The 19,614-nt window shown below is 44.2% G+C and overlaps 4 protein-coding genes across 5 annotated transcripts in view; 2 read left to right on the forward strand and 2 right to left on the reverse strand.

Moving 5' to 3' along the window:
* On the reverse strand, positions 1 to 3,648 carry SURF1 (SURF1 cytochrome c oxidase assembly factor). 2 transcript variants are annotated; one of them, XM_085239333.1, is made up of 9 exons: positions 3,470 to 3,648; positions 3,137 to 3,215; positions 2,891 to 3,063; positions 2,429 to 2,511; positions 2,146 to 2,337; positions 1,548 to 1,620; positions 1,079 to 1,241; positions 731 to 812; positions 1 to 445 (listed from the first exon to the last, which is right to left on the reverse strand). In XM_085239333.1, exons 1-9 carry the CDS (start codon positions 3,632 to 3,634, stop codon positions 379 to 381), a joined length of 1,077 nt encoding a protein of 358 aa, XP_085095459.1. In that variant the 5' UTR covers positions 3,635 to 3,648; the 3' UTR covers positions 1 to 378. The 2 variants fall into 2 exon arrangements, with proteins under 2 accessions (XP_085095459.1, XP_003211363.3); XM_003211315.3 differs by having other exon boundaries at positions 2,891 to 3,018; positions 3,470 to 3,646.
* SURF2 (surfeit 2) lies at positions 3,632 to 9,858 on the forward strand. Its single transcript, XM_085239334.1, has 6 exons — positions 3,632 to 3,789; positions 4,044 to 4,198; positions 4,363 to 4,466; positions 4,904 to 5,107; positions 5,689 to 5,858; positions 6,634 to 9,858. The coding sequence occupies exons 1-6, from the start codon at positions 3,703 to 3,705 to the stop codon at positions 6,715 to 6,717; spliced, it is 804 nt and encodes a 267-aa protein (XP_085095460.1). The 5' UTR covers positions 3,632 to 3,702; the 3' UTR covers positions 6,718 to 9,858.
* SURF4 (surfeit 4) overlaps positions 7,395 to 19,614 on the reverse strand; it is a 12,437-nt gene continuing 217 nt past the window's right edge. Inside the window, exons 2-6 of the mRNA XM_003211296.5 lie at positions 13,141 to 13,327; positions 11,934 to 12,010; positions 11,284 to 11,327; positions 10,156 to 10,342; positions 7,395 to 9,858 (exon numbers count right to left, since the gene is read on the reverse strand). Coding sequence (XP_003211344.1) covers positions 9,592 to 9,858; positions 10,156 to 10,342; positions 11,284 to 11,327; positions 11,934 to 12,010; positions 13,141 to 13,327 — 762 coding nt within the window. The 3' untranslated portion in view covers positions 7,395 to 9,591. The remainder of the gene's footprint in view (positions 9,859 to 10,155; positions 10,343 to 11,283; positions 11,328 to 11,933; positions 12,011 to 13,140; positions 13,328 to 19,614) is intronic.
* The window catches only part of STKLD1 (serine/threonine kinase like domain containing 1), a 12,688-nt gene continuing 12,033 nt past the window's right edge, over positions 18,960 to 19,614 (forward strand). Inside the window, exons 1-2 of the mRNA XM_085239324.1 lie at positions 18,960 to 19,072; positions 19,231 to 19,254. Of these exons, the coding sequence (XP_085095450.1) occupies positions 19,240 to 19,254 (15 nt within the window). The 5' untranslated portion in view covers positions 18,960 to 19,072; positions 19,231 to 19,239. The remainder of the gene's footprint in view (positions 19,073 to 19,230; positions 19,255 to 19,614) is intronic.

A 19,614-nucleotide genomic window follows, 5' to 3' on the forward strand; every position in this document is an offset into this window, starting at 1 on the left:
AACACTAACAGGCCTATTTTATTTATCCTGATAGAACTGCAGTGTCTTGGCTTCAGGAATGACTGCAATGCGAAAAATTTTGATTGATAAAATCCCTTGCCCTCATTTGCTTACACTGAATATAAAAAATATAGCAGTGGAGAAGAAAAGGTTTTGTAGCTTGGGACCAAACTGTGCAACAATAGAAAAATGCATTCTGCACATGTCCAGAAAGCTGATGTAAGCAAGCGTGTCAACACCCATCACTAATTCTGAAGTTCAATGCTTCCAAACTGCTGCCACATCAGCTGGGAAGTCCCATGCCCTGAGACTGAGTTCTTTAGGATTGATCAGGCTGCAGTCTTGGCTGTACAGGAGAGCAGAAATGAATCCTTCCCCTCATAGAGGTATTTTTCGTACAAATTTTCTGTACCACAAGAAGGACGTTGCAGCACACAAGCCATACCTGTGACAAGAAGTAAAAATAAATAATGCAAAACATGGCATTTCCATGATGGATTAAAGTTCCCTAAGTCAGCTGCAGTTTAATAGTAAAGTTATTTCAGACTATCTGGGAAATACTACTCAGGTTCAAACAGTTTGCTGCTGAAGATCTCATCAGTCTCCCTGATGCAGGAGCAAGAATGCTGGGGAAAAATTATTTCCTTGCTTTCAGTGGATTCAACAGAAAGCAGTTTAAGGCTTCGTGCTCAGAAAACAAAAGTCAGACATTGCTGGCTGGGTAGCTTACCAGGTAATGATGTACTGCATGTGCTCGTTTCTCAGGCTCACTCTTGTCTGACCTCCAATGGGCCCTCCTGGGACTGTGCTTCCTGTAGGTACAGCACATTGTCAAATGTTTGGTCTGCAAAGCCCTGAGCTGCCCATGCTCTGCCAAATGAGCAGATATCCCAAAGATAGCCCACTTCTCTGGGCAGTGGTGTTCCCAAGTTACCAGCAAAGCCAGTGGCTGTAGCTTCAAAACCTTGTACAGTGAACTTAGTACAATACCTCTGGAAATGCCTTAGGGAAATACATCACAGAGAAAAGGGGAGACTGACATAAATTGGTTGTGGATTTGGGTTCCTTTGTGACTTACTGAAGTCTGCATCAATGAAGATGGGCTCAGCCCCGGTCACCTTGGCCATAGCCTCCAGGTCCCGATAGTGCCAGCGGTTTTTTTCAATGTTATTTTCAGGTACAAAAGGTTTCCGTTTTTCTGATAACCTCACCACCCCTGTGAGGTCGATTTCTTCTTCAATCTGAAATGCAGTAGAGGAGAAAGGAATCTCTCAAGATTCATTTCTAGCATAACAGGACCTGGTAGTACATCACCTGCAGGGTCTGGTTATGAGTAAGTTAGCAGGTTGTGCTATACTGTGCTGTAACAGCAGGGAAAAAGGCAGATGCCTTATTTACTTCATCAAAGGCATCAAGAAAAGGCACCTTTAAGAAGTGCAGTGACTCATGAAGCTGAATGGCTGCTGCCTTCCTTGATTTGTCAAAAGCGTCTCTGGGTAAGCACAGGTCAGAAAGTAATGTGCAAGATTTCCTTGTATCCCTCTTACCTGTCCCTTCAGCCTGGTCTCTGGTTTCAGTTTCTTTTTGGGCACAAATCCTCGGTTGACTAGAATAGTGACCCTAGAGTTACATAAAAAGGACAAATATATCTCATGAATTAAAGGAAATTCTTGCTGCTGTCTACAGCTGTAAGAAAACATAAATACAATTCGGAATCAAGACTCAAGCACCTAAGAGACAGGTGCATTTAAGGGAGAGGTAGACATACAAACTCAATCACTATCATTGCTCTCTACAGCTCCTGAAAGGAGGCTCAGTGAGGAGGGGGGCAGTTTCTATTCTCAGGTGACAAATAATGGGACATGAGGAAATGGTTTCAAGCTGCAGCTTTAGATTAGATATTAAGGTGAATTTCTTCTTGGAAGGAGTGATCAGGCATTGGAAGGGGCTGCCCAGGGGAGTGGTGGAGCTCCCATCCCTGGAGGTATTTAAGAGAGGTGTGGATGTGGCACTAAGGGACTAAGGACAGGACCCAGGTTGATGGTTGGACGCGATGATCCCAAAGCTTTTTCCAACCTAGGTGATTCTATGATTCAACTTTTTAAAAAGAAACGAGTTGCTCGTGTGAGCTACCACTTAACTTACCCTAGTTCTGTGCAGTAGAAAGGAGTAATGACATTTGCTCCATTTTCTGCATGGGATGTCAGCTTCCCAGCTTCTCTGGCTTCTCGCTCTGGGTCCACAAGTGACCGTGGCAAAATGTAGAGCTCCTTGGAGTGGTCAAAATGCCCTCGGACCTTTACAGGCCTGTACTCCAATTCCTTCAACTCCATAGGGCTGCAGAGAACAAGATGAAATGAAAATCACAGCTGTGATAGGCAAATTACACGGCGGGATTTTACTGTGGAACTCTTCTCAGCTTCCTTACTCTAATGTCAGAGGGATGGGCTCTGAGGAAAGTCTGGATGCCAGCTGTGCAATCAAATCTAATTTCCATTTTCGACGCTGAATCTGGAAGTACACAAACACAAAAGTAATTCCTCTTGGTAGGCCAGAGCAATATAACGACCATTGCAAGCCTTAAAATCTATTTCCTGGTCATAAGTTTGTCCTGACCATAAACAGAACAAATTGAGATATGAAAATGGAGACTGCTGACTTCGTCTGGGGGAAATATTTGTAACAGAAGTCTTAAAAAAAAACAACATGAATCTCTCCATTAAAGACTTGCACGAACCTCACCAGTGTGCAGTGGGAAAGCAGAAAGGTAAAATATCAGCAAATCTTTGCCCTGCCTATGGCACAATCTATATCAAACAGCCAAAGATTGAAACCCTGACAGCCCCAAAGCACTCATCTCTGAAGAAATGCAGCATGTGTTGGTTGGTACCTGCCATGTGCCCAGACAGAACGCAGTCAGGGGCACGAGGAGGAGGCCCCACTTCAGCCAGATGTCCTCTCCAGGCTCACTGGTGGCTGTCGTGGAGCTTCGTGGGCTGCAGAGCCTCAAGCAAACGTCTGCAGAGAACCAGAATGAGGAACCAGACAGGAACAGGAGGAGAGCTGATAAATTCCTTCGGAAACGGCACCTCAGTGTGAGGCTGAAAGCGACAGAACCCCACACACATCTGCTCACCTCTCTGCTGGGTCACAGCAGAACCTGCCTTCGTTCGGGGAAACCCAAACAACGTTCTTCTGAGCAAGCAATGCCATATCTAAGGAAACCAAAGAACATCCTTTGCAGCCTCTCTGCAATGCACGAGTTCCACCTAGATGCTGTCGGCTGTCCCACCACCACAAATGACCCCTCCATACGTGCTATCAGCATGCTCGTGTTTTTATCACAGCACTTTTAAATAAAAGCCGGGCGAGCGCCTTTCCTTTTTTCTTCCTCGCTCGGTTCCCTGCGAGGCCCTCCCCGCCGCCCTCAGAGCCCATCCAGGCCCTTCCCGCTGCTCTCAGCGCTCACCCCGGCCCTTCGCTCCCGCAGCAGCCGCGGTCCCGCACGCAGCAGCAGCCCCCAGGCCGCCATGGGGCAACGCCGCCGTCGTCTCCGCTCCGCCCAGGCTGACCCCGGCTGCCGCCCCTCTAGCTCCCCCTCTCTATGGTACTGCCGCTTCCCGGCGAGGCCCATACCGGAAGTGAGGAGGCTCCCGTCTGGCAGCGCCTCTCTATGGTGAGGTGGGGCTTTGCGGCGTGCTCATGGCCGAGGTGGCTCAGGAGGTGCCCGAGGAGGTGCGGCTCTTCCTGCGGCAGCACCCGCTGCTCAGCCTCGCGGAGTCGGGCAAGGTGGGCAGGAGCAGTCCGCGGATGGAGCTGGGGGGGGTGCTGGGGCCGCGTTACCTGAGGAGAGGCTGGAGCGCTTCCCACGAGGGGCCTTGAGGGGAACGAGGCCGCCTGAGCTCAGCCCCCGGGCCGGAGGGGTTTCTCCCGCTGAGTAAATCGGGAAGGGTTGGGGAGGAAGGCCCTGACAGGAGCTGGGGTCTGCCCTCCCCTCCGCCGGGTCATCTCTGGGCTCTCTGACCGAGACTCCTCGTTCTCAGGTGCGGTGCCGGCTGACGGGCCACGAGCTGCCGTGCCGGCTGTCGGAGCTGCAGGCTTACACTGACGGCAGGAAGTACCGACGGCTGATAAAGACATCCAGAGAGTTTGATTATGGCACCTTCGAGCCCCATATTGTGCCCAGCACAAAGAACCTGTAGGTATTCTGGTGCATTCAGTTCCAGTGACTGAGCTCTAGGGAGTTCTTGGGTAGTTGGGAAAATCTTTTGCTTTGAGCACAGTATGTGTAAGTGAAATGTTATTAGGTAGCTTGCTTAAAGTCTGTTTGTGGCTCTTTCTTTTTTTGTGTGTGCGTCTCAGACATCAGCTGTTCTGCAAACTCACTCTCAGACACATCAACAAGCTCCCAGAGCACGTCCTGCGTCACGTCCAAGGGAAACGCTATCAGAAGGCACTGAAAACATGTAAGTTGGCTGGCTGTACCTTCAGAAAAGCTGCCTTTTCCCCTGAGCTGTTGAAGTTCCTGTAGCTGAAAATGAAGGGAATGGGTAAGTTTTCTCTAGTTGACAGCAATTTGCTGCGATTGCTGTGTGTGCACCTCAGCTGGGAAGGAAGGTCGTGAGAGCAGAGATCAGCTGGCTTCTTTAGCAGATACTTTGGAGCATTCTTATTTGGAAGGAGTGGTACAAAAGATTCCCCAGAGTAGGGGTTAACACGTCCAGCTTTAAGAGTATCTGCATTAACACCTTTCATGGTCTGCAGTATCATGTTGATTATGTGAACGTGTACTGGAGCTTGATATGCTTCTGAATCGCAGTTAATATAAAGTAGACCTGGCAGTAAATAGGACTCAGGGGTTTGGTAGCTTTGCTAAGTGCTGCTTAATCCCTTGCACCATTAGATGAGAAGTGCCAGAAGGAAGGGGTGAAGTATGTCCCTGCCTGCTTGCGGCAGAAGCAACAGCAGAGACAGCATGCTGATGACCAAATGAATGGGAGCAGGCAGCCTCACAGAACAGAAGAATTCTGGGAGCCCAGCTCTCCCAAGACAGATGAGGATGAGGATGGAGAGGAGACGGATGACAGCATGAGCGATCTGTACCCAGGTGAGTAAGAACATTGCTATCGTGTGTGTCCTAAAGCAAGTTTGTCAGCTCAGTCTCACAGCGCCTTTATACTGCTGCTGTCTGCTCGCATGCTGGAGGTGTGACCTCCATCCAGTTTGAGGTTCTTGGATTTGGTAAAAGCTTCCCACTGCCAAATGTGAAATAGCAGTTATCACACAGAGCTGGATCCCGGAAGGTGTGAAGGGAGGGATACAGGATCTGCTGGTTTTTGCTTTAGGTATCACTACTTTCCTTATTTCTCAGAAGTCCTGCAGCCTGACTGGAGTTGGTAAGGCCGTTCCACTCACATCTGGAAAACACTGCCTTGCTGTAGGAGAGCAGAGCTTTAAGACCCCAGAACTGCCTGTGTTGCCTGGTTCCCAGAACTGGGCTAATGGGAGCACCAGGCGTTTTTCTAATAAAACTTCAGTGTGTTTATTACTGAGTATTCAGCAGTGATGTATATGTTGGGCTAATCCTTGGAGGCCAGAGTCAGCTTAGATGAGCAGAAAATAAGGTTACGGGTCATCAGAGCCTGTGTGCACGAAGAATTGATCCTGAGCTAAACCTTTGTATTTTAGCTGGACTCTTCCCAGAAAAAAGCCCAGCAGCTCCACAAAACACAGAGGCCAACGATGGTTTTGCAACAGACAGCGAGGATGATGGGGCCGAGCTGAGCGGGGAGAACGGTGACGTGAATGGAGATGGTGAAAGAATGGATGTCAGCAGAGCAGCTGGCAAGAGGGGAAAGGTGGGAGTCACTTTGCTGTACGTAGCAGATGGGGAGCATGAACAGCCATCATCTGTAGGTGGTTGTCTGATCCGTTCCTGTCTGAGAATCAGCAGAAGGTGTAAATCTATTTGGGAGAATACTTTCTCCATGTGCCAGCCGTTGACTTGCATCCTGAGGTGTGAATTAGTAGCAGTAAATGTTTATCCTGTCTTCTCCGACTGGGGATCTTACTTCCTGTATAAATATCTCATCTTTGATTGAATCCTGCTGCACCATCTTAGCAGTGAGACTGTGGGTTCTGTAATCCTCCTCTCCATACACACACACACACAAGCTAAACAGTTCCAAAGTCGTGGACTCATCCTATACCTTTTACTGCTCCTACCTGAGGAGCTGACCAGGTCTTGCCTTTGGGTGTGCTTACAGGAGAGTATGCCCAGATCCTCCTCAGTTTGGGAAGCAGACACATTGTATACGTAAAGGTGAACAAACTCTCTCAGGAATCCCTGAGGGAGGGGCTGGAGCCTTTCTGATTGTATCAGGTTGAAACGTTAAGGCTGGATGAAGCTTAGGTTCATTTCTGTGGGGATAGGGCCACTGTTTGCACCTAATGAAACTGTCAGAGATGCTAACTTGCAGGATAGGGCAAAAAACCACCATGGCTTGTCCTGTGCCCTGGGCTGTGCTTTTCTGTCTCTTGGTAAAAGAGACCACATTGATTTCTCTTTAAGCAGTCTGGGGCAAGGCTGGGTTTAGTTTCTGGAAAAAGCTGACTGACTTTTTCTTTCTACAGAAACAGTCCGGCCCTTCAAAGAAAAAATTCAAGAGCTGTCATCAAAAACCCAAAAAGTTCAAGAAAACAACCAACGGTAAATAAATTTTTATGATAAAAATGCAGCTTGAAGCGTCTTGTGTAACAATTCCAGGTGGTGCACAAGACCAAAGTGTTCACCTGTAAGCCCTGCTGCCCATCCCAGTTAACTGTTACAGCAGGGGGAATTAAACTGCACGTTAAAACTTCCTCTCCATCCACTACTAACAAAACAAGAATTACTACAGTAACATAAAGGCAAAACCACTGCTTGGAACTCTTTATAAAGAGAAAAAGCATGCATGTTTAAAGTGTCACCAGTCATACACTTCAAGTGGATACAAAGATGCCATTTGTTTTTATTTTGATTGTTTCAAAAATCAAAACATTTTCAAACACAACTAAGGTACAAAATACAGCATAAAATGAGAATTTATACTTTTTTTTTTTTTTTTCCACATAGAAAGCAAAAATATATTCAGAATGAATTCCAGAACACTTTGCAGAGCCAATTGATAGCTGACATCCTGTTTCTCAGCCATTGGGGGAGGTCACTGTATTTTTGGGAGATGTGTGAATACAGCAGTGTATGTAAGATAGCAGAATCTTCTGTACCAGGACTCACAGCTATAAGTCCACATATTGCGCTGCCTAGAAATACCTTATAATGCCCTCCACCTCACAGTGCCTCTTCAGTACTAAAATACTTCTGCTGCAAGAGGCAGTAACAGTTCCCTTTTCTGGGGTCTTATTGGAAGTCGGACTCTTTATTTTCACAGAGGAAACTGGTCAGTATTTCAGACTAGTCCATCATCCAGCTCCTTAGTTAGACAGGACACAAAGAACAAGCTGAGGAAGCTAACTAAGGGCTACCTACAGAAATTCAATTTATAAATACTACAAACACCAACAGCAGCTGAGAGATCTGAGAATGGCTGCCTTGATGTAGTCTAACAGTTATAGGACCTGCAGTGAAACTGAGCAAAAAACATCCTGTGCTGCACATCAGGAATTGAAAGGACTAGTTTAGTTTGCTATGAAGAGACAGGCACAATTAGCACTTGAGGTAAAAACCTCTCCTGCAAAACCTATTTAGAAGGAAGCCTTCTAATGACCTGAACTTCAATGCTGGCTTCCTCTCATCTACCCCCAAATCTTTCTTCCCCCCTTCAGCAGCAGCACATCCTGCTGTTACATGGGATGTTTTTCCCTTAGGATGACAGAATCACTGCTTTAACACTTAGCAGCACTCTTCTATTTGCCATCTGTTCTATTTAGCCTAGTTTTCTCACCTAATAAATAACTATTCAGGAGAACTGTCCAAGCCAGTATCCTTACCAGGTAACCCAGGTAATTAGTTCCTGCTGGAGATGGTTCAGCTGAATTGCTCCTTGAACAAATAGTAGAGCAGCTTTCTCAAGGGAGACAAGAAGAAATCAAGGTAATGTTAGCAAGTTGGTAGGGCTTGTGCTCTCTAAAAATCTAGAGTGCTTTCATGATCTAATGAAACGGGTTTATCTACCAGCAGAGGACAAAATGCCTCTTCTAAGCAGCATTCACTAAGCAAGTTCATGGCACAGAGGCTGTGGCACTGAGGTAAAAACAGAGCCTTGCTCTCTCCTCACTTTTAAGCTGAGGCGTTCCTTCCTCTGAACATGAAAGTTATACTCCTGACTGCTTACTTACTGTGCAGGCTTTGCACTTGCATTCTTCAACTATAACTGCCTGTAATACACAGTTGAGAACTGGGACTATGGCAGCACGCAGCTGACTTCCATGCTCGTTCCCTATGCATCTCAGGTGTGGCCCAAGATACCAGGGGGAAGAGTTAGACTTGGAGCTCAGCACTCCAACCCTTCCACTGTTCAGTCAGCTGAGGCTTTTGCAGCTGAGACTGACAGAAGTGAATCAAAAAAGCAAGAAGACTATAGTAATTAGAAGATTGACTGCTCTCATCTTGCATGTATTGTGTGCAGGGAAAAGGGAGTTTCCATGGTTCTGGATAAATACTTTCACCAGTAACCTGCAATTCAGGTGTGAATTTGGAGCATACATGGATGGATGATGGATGGAAACTGGTTAATAGCAGAAAGGAGCTTTTATTATGGAACGTGCAGCATAACTAGGCTCGCTTCCTTGGGAACCCAGGAGGGGGCAACTCTGGGAAAAGAGCGTTGAGTAAAAAGTTCTTTTGGCACAGAATCCTACCAGCATCTAACGTTCTGTCTCTTCAGGAGTACCTTGCCCCTTCCCTCTTAAAATCTCGTAAGCAAGAAGGAATATCACCCCTCAAGAACAGAACTGTAACTTGTTGGAAAACTCTCCCTTTTCTTACCTAAAGGAGGTTACAGTTACTTTCAGGATTTTCTTTTTGCCTTCTATTTGGGTGCAGGAAAGACCTCCTTCTTGCTAAAATGAAAGTAATAATGGATTTATAGGCCCTCTGAATAGCAAAATAGCCATGAGTTCTTCTGACACTGCTTTCCACCTTGATTAGCAATGCTATAACCAGTGGAACTCCTTATACACAAGATAGATCTGACAAGGGTGAAAAAGGGGATCCACTTTTAAGTTATAGCTAAAATCCAACATCATACTGAGTGATACCGCTGTATTTCTCACAGTACTCCAAATTTTAAAACAATCCTGACTTTAAAGAGAGCAACCGTTCTACTGCGACTCACTGAAGTACCAGCAAAATGCAGGTTTGCTGGGTTAGTTCCAAATCTAGAAAGTTAGAATGATAAGCCTAGGCAACATTCCTTGCAGAAATGGGATTTTATCTATTATATTGGTGCCACTGTAAATCAAATTCAAAACATCTGTGCCTTTAATAAGAAGGGGGCATGTATGTGTAAAATGCTGGCAGTTTTTGTTGAATCCATACAGAATCAGTTCTGATCTTAACATGTTATGTCCCAAGAAGTGTTGCTACTCCTGTTACCACTCTTTCTTCTTCTCATCCATGGAGACTCCACCAGGACCCAGTGCAACCACAAGGAGGAGCCCTCCAATTACAGACATGGTCTGGAAGAAATCATATTTGAGGAAGTCGTGCATGGGCTTGTAGGCTGGGATGGTCCAGAAGGCATTGAAGTAGATGTTGATGCCAAAAAGCCAGATGACTAGAGTCAAGGCAGCCAGCTTCGTCTTGAAGCCAATTGCCACCAAGATAATCAGGGCTGTGCCCACAATGTTTTGCAGAATCTGCAAGGAGGGGAGGTTAAAAAAAAAAAAAAAAAGAAGTCAAAACCCAAAAAGCAACACTCCCACCAACAAACCAGTAAGATTTTGTGTCTCTTAAATGGATACACAGACATCAGAGCATAGATAAGCTGATCATCAGAGCAAGTTGTCTTAGTACAGATAATCTAGTAACGTTTTTTTCTAAATATTAATTAAAAAAGGCTTTAATGAGAAGCAATGAGTAAGACCTACAGCCGACCTGGGAGGTAGTACTATATTCCAGTTCCTCAACCCACACTTTTTACTCACGATACTTACATAAAAGAAGTTCATATCAAAATGCAGCAGTGTCATGAACATGAGGACCAGCAGCACACGGCCCCCAAGCTGCATGTACTGCTTAGGAGAGCTCTCCCGCATAGTAGGGACACCAGCAAACATGCTCTTCCCCTCTGAGCGTGACTCAGCCAAAAGCAGCAGCAAGCCTCCCCCTAGGGCAAGGTTCCTACAGAAAGATACAAGTGGAAAATAAAAGCTTTCTTTTTTAAGCGAAACAAAATCAAAACAACTAGATCTATAGATAAATACAAACTGTTAAGTCTTATCTGACAATTTGAACTCTAAGAATCTGAATATTAGTGAGAAGTGATTACTCTGTACCCTGCACTGTGTGCCTGCATGAGAATTTGCAGCTGAAACAGCAGCTCTGTACACAGTGTAGGTTTACACAAGCCTGCACAGACACACACAGCCTGCTAGAGAAGTCTGGCACATGCAGCTCAGGCACAGCCGCTCAGCGTTTGTTATTCTGTGCCTCTGGTTTAACTATATATGCCAAAGAAGTCCAGAGTTTGCTTTGAGAACACAGAAGAGCAGTGCTGCTGGGAGAAGTTACACATTTACTTGTTGTAGTAAGCCCAAGAGCACAGATCTTGTGCTGCTACCGCCGTCCTACCCTCAGGGGAGAGGGGTGAAAAGGTAACAGCCACCACTGCACATTTTACAGGAAAGTTTATTATCAATAAACTTGTCCTCTACTTATGGAAGATGATATAGACTTGAAATCCCAGAAACCATCCTAGTATCTAAGCCTTTCAGTTTTCTCAAATAACACCTTTGGTCTCACATGTAAGCACAGTTGCTATTTTAACTGTTTAGGAAATAGCAACTCACTGATCCAATCCAGATCCCGAGCTCTCAGCAAGGATGTCACAGCAGTAATTAGATCTTTGTGGGTTAGGATTAGACTCTTCCTTCTGCAGTATTGAACCTGCTGTCTATAGCTTATACAAGTGCTGTATATACATTAAGTACTGGGATATTAATACAAGCAGTCCATCTGTAAAATCTTTCCAGCACTCTGTACAAAGATAATTCTCTGTCAGAGAATGGAAGCAACAGACAAAAGCTTTTGTTGTGCTTTGATAAAAACTGAAGTAGTCATACCTCATCAAGAACTTCAGGTCCCATAGAATGCTGTATGCAATAGTCTAGGCAAAGAATAAAATAAGTTGAAAACACCATGTACATTGTACTGAAGTTCTGCATGTTTATTATATTCTCAAACTTTTACTATCCATAGCAAAAGTCAATTAAAAGTACATTACACTACAGGAAACAAGCTAAATTACACCACCATAGTCCTGTGAGTCAGTGTAAAACAGAGAACTGAAGCCAGAATTTAACTTGTGCTTCAGCCTCCACAAAAACCATCTGTTTTAGACAAAAATGTTTCAACTTAAAAGATTCTTCGTCACGGGGGACAGTCCTTCAGAATAACTGTGCTGAAGGCCAAAGCAACTGCAAGATCCATACTTGGTACATTACTGATGTACAGGTAAATTGCAAGTCACTTCTGCTAAATTGGTCAAGGTCAAGTATTGAATCAGCACCTCCAGCTAATTACAGTTATATCCAAGGATCTGTTGTGCATGTCAGAAGAATAGAAACTGCAAAATAGTTCAATGTCACTGACGACTGGCATTAGGCCAGGGTGGATAAAAATTCTGGGTATTTAAATATGCTGGTCATACTGCAGCTAAGAGAGAAGACTTGAAAGCTATGGTTTAAAAGGTCTGAAGATTCAAGCCTCCTACCTGTAATGCTATAATTCCAAACAGTCCAAAGCAGGCATATTGCACAAAGTTCCTACTCAGCACCAGGATACAGCCACCTGAGTTGGGGAAATTGAACACAGTTACACTTCTGGCTTGCACAGGAGAAGATGCTGCAGGAATGCTAACTTGTTTTGAACTGAGCAGAATCAGATCTCTGTCAGCTGTGCTGAGGAGAGTCAGCTAGGATTAATGGCACGCTGACACAAATCAGTTTCAGAACCAGTGTTTTTGAACACGTTTAAAAAAGATATTTCTGGAATAATACCATTTATTTCACAAAGAGTAAGCATATGCTGAACGTAGCCTACAGTATACAGCACTTTGGAGCAGCTGTCAGTATTAAAGCATAAAAAAGAAGTTACAGAGAAACTCAACTAATCACAACGTGAGATTTTGCTTTGCTCTTTCATTTTTTATTCTTTTATTAATGATAACTGTTAGGGCAAACATGCTGCACTCTTTTGCTTTAAAGCTTTTAGATCTTCCTCAAGTGTTCCAACAAAAAGCACTGACACGAGAACTATTAACTACATTAAACTGGAAATAGAAGGATAAGAAACCAAACCCAAGCACAAAAAGTGAAATTAGCAGAGCAATCAAGGACAATAGATGAAGAACATAATGTAAACAGATAAGATTTTATTCCTCTCAATTTCTGGACACCAATTTCACTCAGGAAATATCCAGATGTTCTGCTTCCAGGCTTTGAGTACCTTTGATATAAGCACTCTCTTGTGGTTGAGGTGTACCAACTGCAGAGTAAGACTGTGCCAGTGAGATTAATCTCTATTTAAAAAAAAAAAAAAAAAAAAAAAGGCAGACTGTGAAAGTCTTACCAGTGCCCCATTTAAGAAAATGTGATTATTCAACTCAGAGAACTCAGAGTTGTGGGAGTGTTTATAGATGGATGTACAGAATTGAAAATAAGACTGTCATAATAGACTCCTGGCACCTGACTCAAAGATAACAGGTCACAAGAAATTCTTGCAGTTGGTTTCCAGGAAAACCTGAAGCAGGTCAGCTCTTTTCATTCAGCCTGTGGAGCTCAATTCTAAGCTATTAATGGCTGTTAACAAATCAACGAGGTGCCTCTGCTTACATGATTCACAGTGCTTGCATGAGCCATGGGGTGGCAGACACACCGGAGTGCTCAGGCATCCACCTTAACAGCTTTAGAGCCACTTACTCAGCTGTCCGAAGAGATTTACGAACACAAAGATGGAGGCTAGGAAATAGCCACAGTTCCACGTTCCATCAATGTAATCCCTCTGTTCGCTCCACTGGAACCACATGCGGATGCCATCCTCCAGGAAGGTGCTGATCAGGCACAGGCGGGCCACGTGGGGGAGGTACTGCTTTGTCACCCTCAGGAACTACGGGCAGACAGCACAGTTAGCAGGGGAGGGAGGGCAGAGGCATAAGAGATCCACACTGTTCTCATGCACACACCATTATCAACACCTAGAGGGAAACGCAGACCTGGCACTACAATTTAATGAATTTCTCCTCCATTCCAGTTTAAGAACACTTGGGACAGATGGGGGGGAGAAAAAAAAAAAGAACAAAAAAAAAATCAGTTTTCATGCTCTGCCTGAAGAACATTTTGGCCAAGGACTTGGGGAAAAGCAGATTCCAGCAGCATGCATGTGAAGAGAACTGTGTTTTGATGGAGCTCTTACTAGAGGAAGGCTGACCTTGGTTTTAGTTTGTCTCAGTTTCATGTTACAGCTCAACTGATCTATCAGATAGCCAGGAGCTGAAAGGGCAATCCTACTCCCACCCACATGCTCAGGCACTCAACACCCTGTAACAAACTGATTCAGGGAGTGAGGCTGACAGAGGGCTAACTGCAGAAAGATTAAAAAACACAAATATGCTTTCTGCCAAGCTAGTTCCCTCTAGCAGCTCATAGAGGCAGCACTGCAAAGTATGTGTCTATGTCTATGTCTATAAGGAACCTCACTTATATACACAGAAAAACATACTGCATCTGGATTATGACAAGTGCTCAACTCTGTCACGCAGCTTCCTGAAGGGAATTGCTAATTACTTAATGGAGATTTCCACAAGGCATTATCACTCTGAATGCAAGTCAGCACCCAGCTGCCCACTGCACACACTGCTTTGGCTTGGCCACATCCCTAGAAAGACGCATGTGGTGTGAGCGTGCACTGCTGCTCGGGCAAAAGCTGTCTAGTAAGTAACAAATGTAAATAAACCTCAAACTAACTCCACAAGATCAACCAGCAGTCTTTCCACCTTCACATGAAGCAGTCTGGGCAGGTTGACACTTGTGAAAGTCATTGCCTGTGTAAGAAGTCTTCATGCAGAACGGCCAGACTTACCAGAAATCCCCAGTGCAGAATTAGGAGGAGCCATTTAATAAAACTCCACTATCCCACACAGTTTGATGCACTGTAATGCACACGAAGCACGAAAAGGGCATGGGGAAAACCACATGTGCACAGGTCTTCGCCAGACAGCACTGAACTTTGTAACAAAGTGGACAGAAACAGCAGACCAAGCTTTTCTTTCCCAATTCAGAGCCCACATTGTCTTTGGGTCAGTCAGTACAGCTAATAAGTTTATTTCTGGTCAGAATATCTTTTGAGGCTCCGGAAGCTTTCAGTACACGGGAGTGAATGGAAAGGACAGAAAAACCATTTCTGCAAGTTTTCACTTATCACACTAATTAGTAAGTACTAAAGGCTGTATCAAATTCTATGGAAATTAAAAAGCTTTGCTTACTCTGTAACTGAAGATTATCACAAGAAAAAGGATCTAGCAAACATGCTTAACAGTTAATATCAGAACAAACTACACTAGTTGTACTGTATGCATCCAGAGTCTAAGGGTCAAGATTGGAGTCAACTAAGTGCACATTAAGCACAGCTGTACTCTGACTTGGGGCTGCTACCTCAGACTCAAAGCCATGGTAACAGTTGGATGAATGAGTCAGAAGAAAAAACTTGTGATCTTTGTCACTGAAGGAGAAACATCTTGGTTTACAGCCCTCTTCTCTCCCTTATTTCACTGTGTGTTTGGACAGGCTGAGGTGAAGAACACTACAGATGAAGTTATTTTGGAAATAGTAAAAACAAGAAGTAAACAAAATAAGGTAACAGTCTTCCCTGCCAAGCTGCAAAACAGGTAACCTTGGTCTAGAGGGGTGAAGCAGAAGAAGGAAACGCAAGAGGACAGGGACTGAGCACCTGTAGGAAAAGCAGAAGGAAAAAAACAAATAAACCACTGCTGTGGAAAGCCTGAAAAAAGAAGCAAGTATTACAGAGGATATCCACTGCCAGACCTCATCTTTGCGGCTTTTGAAGTGGGTCATGTAAGTTTATCTCATCTTCCTCTTCCCTGAAAGAGCTGCCAACAGTACAGGGCAGAGAGCCAAAAAGACATTTAGCATTTACCTGTTCTCTTGGCATGTAACAGGAATTTAACACTATGTATTCAACACAAGTGTGAACGTCCAATCAGCTGAAGACAAGTCAGAGCAACTGAGGCCTAAAGCAGCTGCAGTGCTAAGCAACCTTATCACAATATGCACCATCTCTAGACATCCGTAAGTCATGGAGCTGCATTTATTTAGCTACACACAAGCTGAAACCATGATGTATAGCCAGCTTAAAGCAAATTAACTTCAGAAACAGACTGCATAAACAAGAAAAGGATTAAAAAAAAAAAAAAAACAAAACAAGAGACTGGTAAGGAAGATCCAGAAAGAAGAAGAGTATCTAAATTCTTTTATGTCAAAATTCACTTGATGTCTTGTGTGGCAGTTACACGACAAGAAGAGAACATAAGTAATGTAGGCAAGGACAGAGCAATTTAAAGAAATAGGTCTCTGGAAGTGGGACTGAACTAAAGCTATCAGAAATCCAATCTTGTCTCTATACAACATTAGCAGCACGTAGCTGAACACGCTGCATTTTGAGCCCACTTCCTATGCTCGTGTAAGATTCACATAGATAAAAAGTAGCATGAAACTCTGCAGCTGATAAGTGCAGCCAGGTAGTACATGGGTCTCAAAACACACACTACTATACACAATACACTTAAGCGAAAACGAAGTGCTGAGATGGACAGAGGTGACAGCATTAAAGACTGGATGTGCAGCAATCAGATGGCTTATTCTGCTCTGGGCTTTGCATCAGTTGTTCTTAGCACATGCTGCCTGCCTGCAAGAGTCAAACACCTAGGGAAAAGATAACAAAATACTAAAGTAAGACTGTCTGACAGGAGAACAGCTGGAGCTGTGATGGCAGTCAAGTCATTAGCATACAGCAGAGGGGCTCTGCCCCCTCTAATGGGATTAGGAGGGCAAATAGATTTAAATGCTCCTCTTAGTTTGACATGCAAAGACACACAGGATGATCCAGGGATACTGACATCCAATCTCTGTTCAAAACCTGTTTTTCCAAAACAAGGCATGAAAGATTCAAAGCTTTGAAAGGAATAGGCCCAAAGAGATGTAACAGAGGGATCCTTTTTCAACTCCTATGCTTTCTCAAATATATCCCTACCTCCAAATCTGTAAGCATCCTACCCCATTTTGATATGGATGTGCAAACCAGAGCACAATTACAGATAAGACCAATACACTGCCCAAGCTGTGGAACTTCACTGTCCCCAAGGTCCATTCTATAAGCAGAGGTAAGTAAACAAGCACACGCACTGGGTGGTGCAGCATGCAAGAATTCTCATTTTCCTCCAGATTTGTGAGTCTGATTTTACCAAACAGCAGAAATGCCTCAACAATTAAGACTGGTCCAAAGTCTAAACACAAAGACTTTTCTCATTTATGTGTGTTCATCATACATTATGATCACAGTGCTGAACAACCATCTGTTACTACAGAGAAAACTCTTCTGGGCTTCAGAACATTACCAGCTCAGAGCCTCTGATAAAGATCTACTTGAAATATCTAGTGTGATTTTGGTTAAGGGAATGCTTTGTTCTCAAGTGAGCTAACAGCTCCAGCAGATACCACTGATTTTCAAGAGCAGGATGCTTGCTATGCTTTCATCAACCTGTGTATAAAATTTGTGGAGACCTCACCTAATAATCACAAGGACAATAGCACCCATCATGTCAGGCCAACCAACATACACAAACTGTGTAACCCAAATATTGAAATGAGAGCCTCATCAACAAAAGACAAAAAGAGAGCTCCGATCCACCAGAACATTTAGTCTTAATCCCGTTTTTAACTGCACTAAGATTTCTCATGACAATGCTTTTCACTTACAGAATGCGCTTTATATCAATTCCCTTTTCAAGAAGACTATTCAATCAAATCCTTAGAATAAGATTTCTTAGTCATCTACTGCATATTGCTATCACTATTCACGGGAAGAATCTTCCCCAGCCTGAGAGGAATAGGCTGCATTTGGTTTAGAATGATAAAGAATCAGTATACCAGCATGACTAAGCCAGAGCTTCCAGATTCAGTTCCTTAATATAAAGGTCAGACTAACAATGAAATGTTTTCTTCTCCCTTTTATTATCTTCAAAATAGGATACAGAGATGTTAGAATTAGCTGAATAACATGCAACAGCATTTACATAGGAAAATTAACTGAAACCCCCAGCCTGGTTCTCTTTTACAGTCCTTTCACTGCAGTACAATGACTCAATGTCTCATTGCATTTTTGTCTCTCTCTTTTTTTTTTTTTTCTTCTTTAGAATGGCAGAAATACCAGGCACCCACATTCCTAAAGATTATTGCAGACATTAGAAAAGTTGCTTGAGATTTGCTTTGCTTTATGGGGATTACAAAAGAGAGGCCTACAGTTCTCTAGCTTAAACAACCACTACAGGCACTACGTACTGCTTTTCAAGCTGGTGACAGATAAGTGCTAACGTGTGAGAAGGAAAGTGAAACCTGGTCTTGGGAAAAGTGGGACAGCTCTGGTCAGTGACAGCTAGCTGTCTGCCAAGCTTAGCTGCCTTGCAAGGCCGTGTCTTCAATGCAGTACTCCACTCTACTGGGATGGTTCACCTGAGAATCAAGAGCCACTTGTTTTACCTCCTGGGAAACTTCTGATGAGTATCTTGACACTTAATGGGTAGCTTTCTTAATTCAAATGGAAATTGAAGTGTTGGAGAAAAATTAAGCCTCAGTGTTTGAACTTAACGAAAATATGATTCTTGCCTTTATGATATATTCAGTACTTACTGATAAGCCATGGAAGTAGCTGTAACATTCTCCCCACAGTGCTTTACGTGACAGAAAGAAAGACTTGTCAGGTTTCGAATACAAGGAAGAAAGCAAAGTTATCAATGAGAGTGTATTCAGGTCCCTCGCAGTAATTGCCCAACTTCTCTAACTCCCTCACTAAGAGTTTCAACATACTGACAGTCCAGATGCTTTTTTAAACCCAATATGAACTAAGTTTCCATAATGTCAAGTGCTCACTTCACAATATATACCAAAGGTTATTGTTTGGTAAGTCTCTCCATTCCTATACTGGTGCGATACCGAGTTTTAGCAACAGGCACAGCACTGAAATGATCTGATTGAGCAAGGAGGCAGCCATTTGGAACCAGGAACATTTCAGTTACTTGAAAGGCAGCAGTTATTTTGCAATCTGATGGGTAAGTACATGTAAACACCCCAAATTCTGTGACTAAGGGAAAGATTCGTCTTTAAATAGTATGTGCTCAAACACAAATTAAATCAGCCATTTAAAACTCATTTCAGAAGGGAGTAAGTCATATTTCTGCTGGACAAAGGAGCTTTCACTACTATGAAAAGTGGGGGTTAAAGACATCTAGAAATAGGCACACAAGAATAAACAGAGAGGTGTTATAAAAAGGTCAGGACAACAGTGTAAATTTTGGCAAGCAACCTGACTGCTATATTGACAGCTTACATTCACCTTTAGAGAACAGGGTAAGTACAGGATGATGAAAATAATTAGAACACTCATTAAATTGGGTGCTGCCACATGCCACAAGCTCTAAAATGAGTCCTCCATCCGGGGCAGGGAGGAAGTGCTGAGCAGGTCTTCCCAGGGAGCCCAGCAGTGACAGCACAGCCCTGGGAGCTGCAGGCATTGTACTACTGACTGTTCACAAGTTTAAACTACACAGATGAGTAGAATAAGGTTTGCCCAAAGAATATGATAAACTATTATTAGACGCTAGATCTTATTTTCAATTACACGAATCGCTACAACAATGAAAGCCTTTCTGACGCTATCGCTGCTTACACACAAAATATTCCTGCTGTCGCATGCAGTGATTATAAGCTTTTATTTCACAGAAACCGGCAATGGCTGAAATCAAGGTAAGAAGCACCAAGACGACACCTGCTCGCTTGCTTTCCTCCCACCCCAGCTCCAAGCACAGCACCCCACGGCCGGGGCCTCCTCGCTAGGAGCCTCCCCAGCAGCCAGGGCCTCGCACAGCACCAGGAATGGAGCCCATCGCCTTCCCTTCACACACCCCGCGGGCAAACCTCGGCCTCCCACTCTCTCTCCGCACACCCAGCAGCAGGAGAAGGCCGGCCGGCCTCAGCTCCAGCTCAGCCACCCAGCGGGCAGAGAACACCGCGGCCTCCCCGCCTCGTGAGGGCCCACAGCCGCTCCCTCAGCGCCGGATCCCGGCTTCAGCCCGCCTCACCGCTCCCCACCCCAGGCCTTCCCCG

Source organism: Meleagris gallopavo, chromosome 19 (assembly GCF_905368555.1).
Source record: "Meleagris gallopavo chromosome 19, MGAL_WU_HG_1.1, whole genome shotgun sequence".
In the NCBI taxonomy this organism is placed as follows: domain Eukaryota; kingdom Metazoa; phylum Chordata; class Aves; order Galliformes; family Phasianidae; genus Meleagris; species Meleagris gallopavo.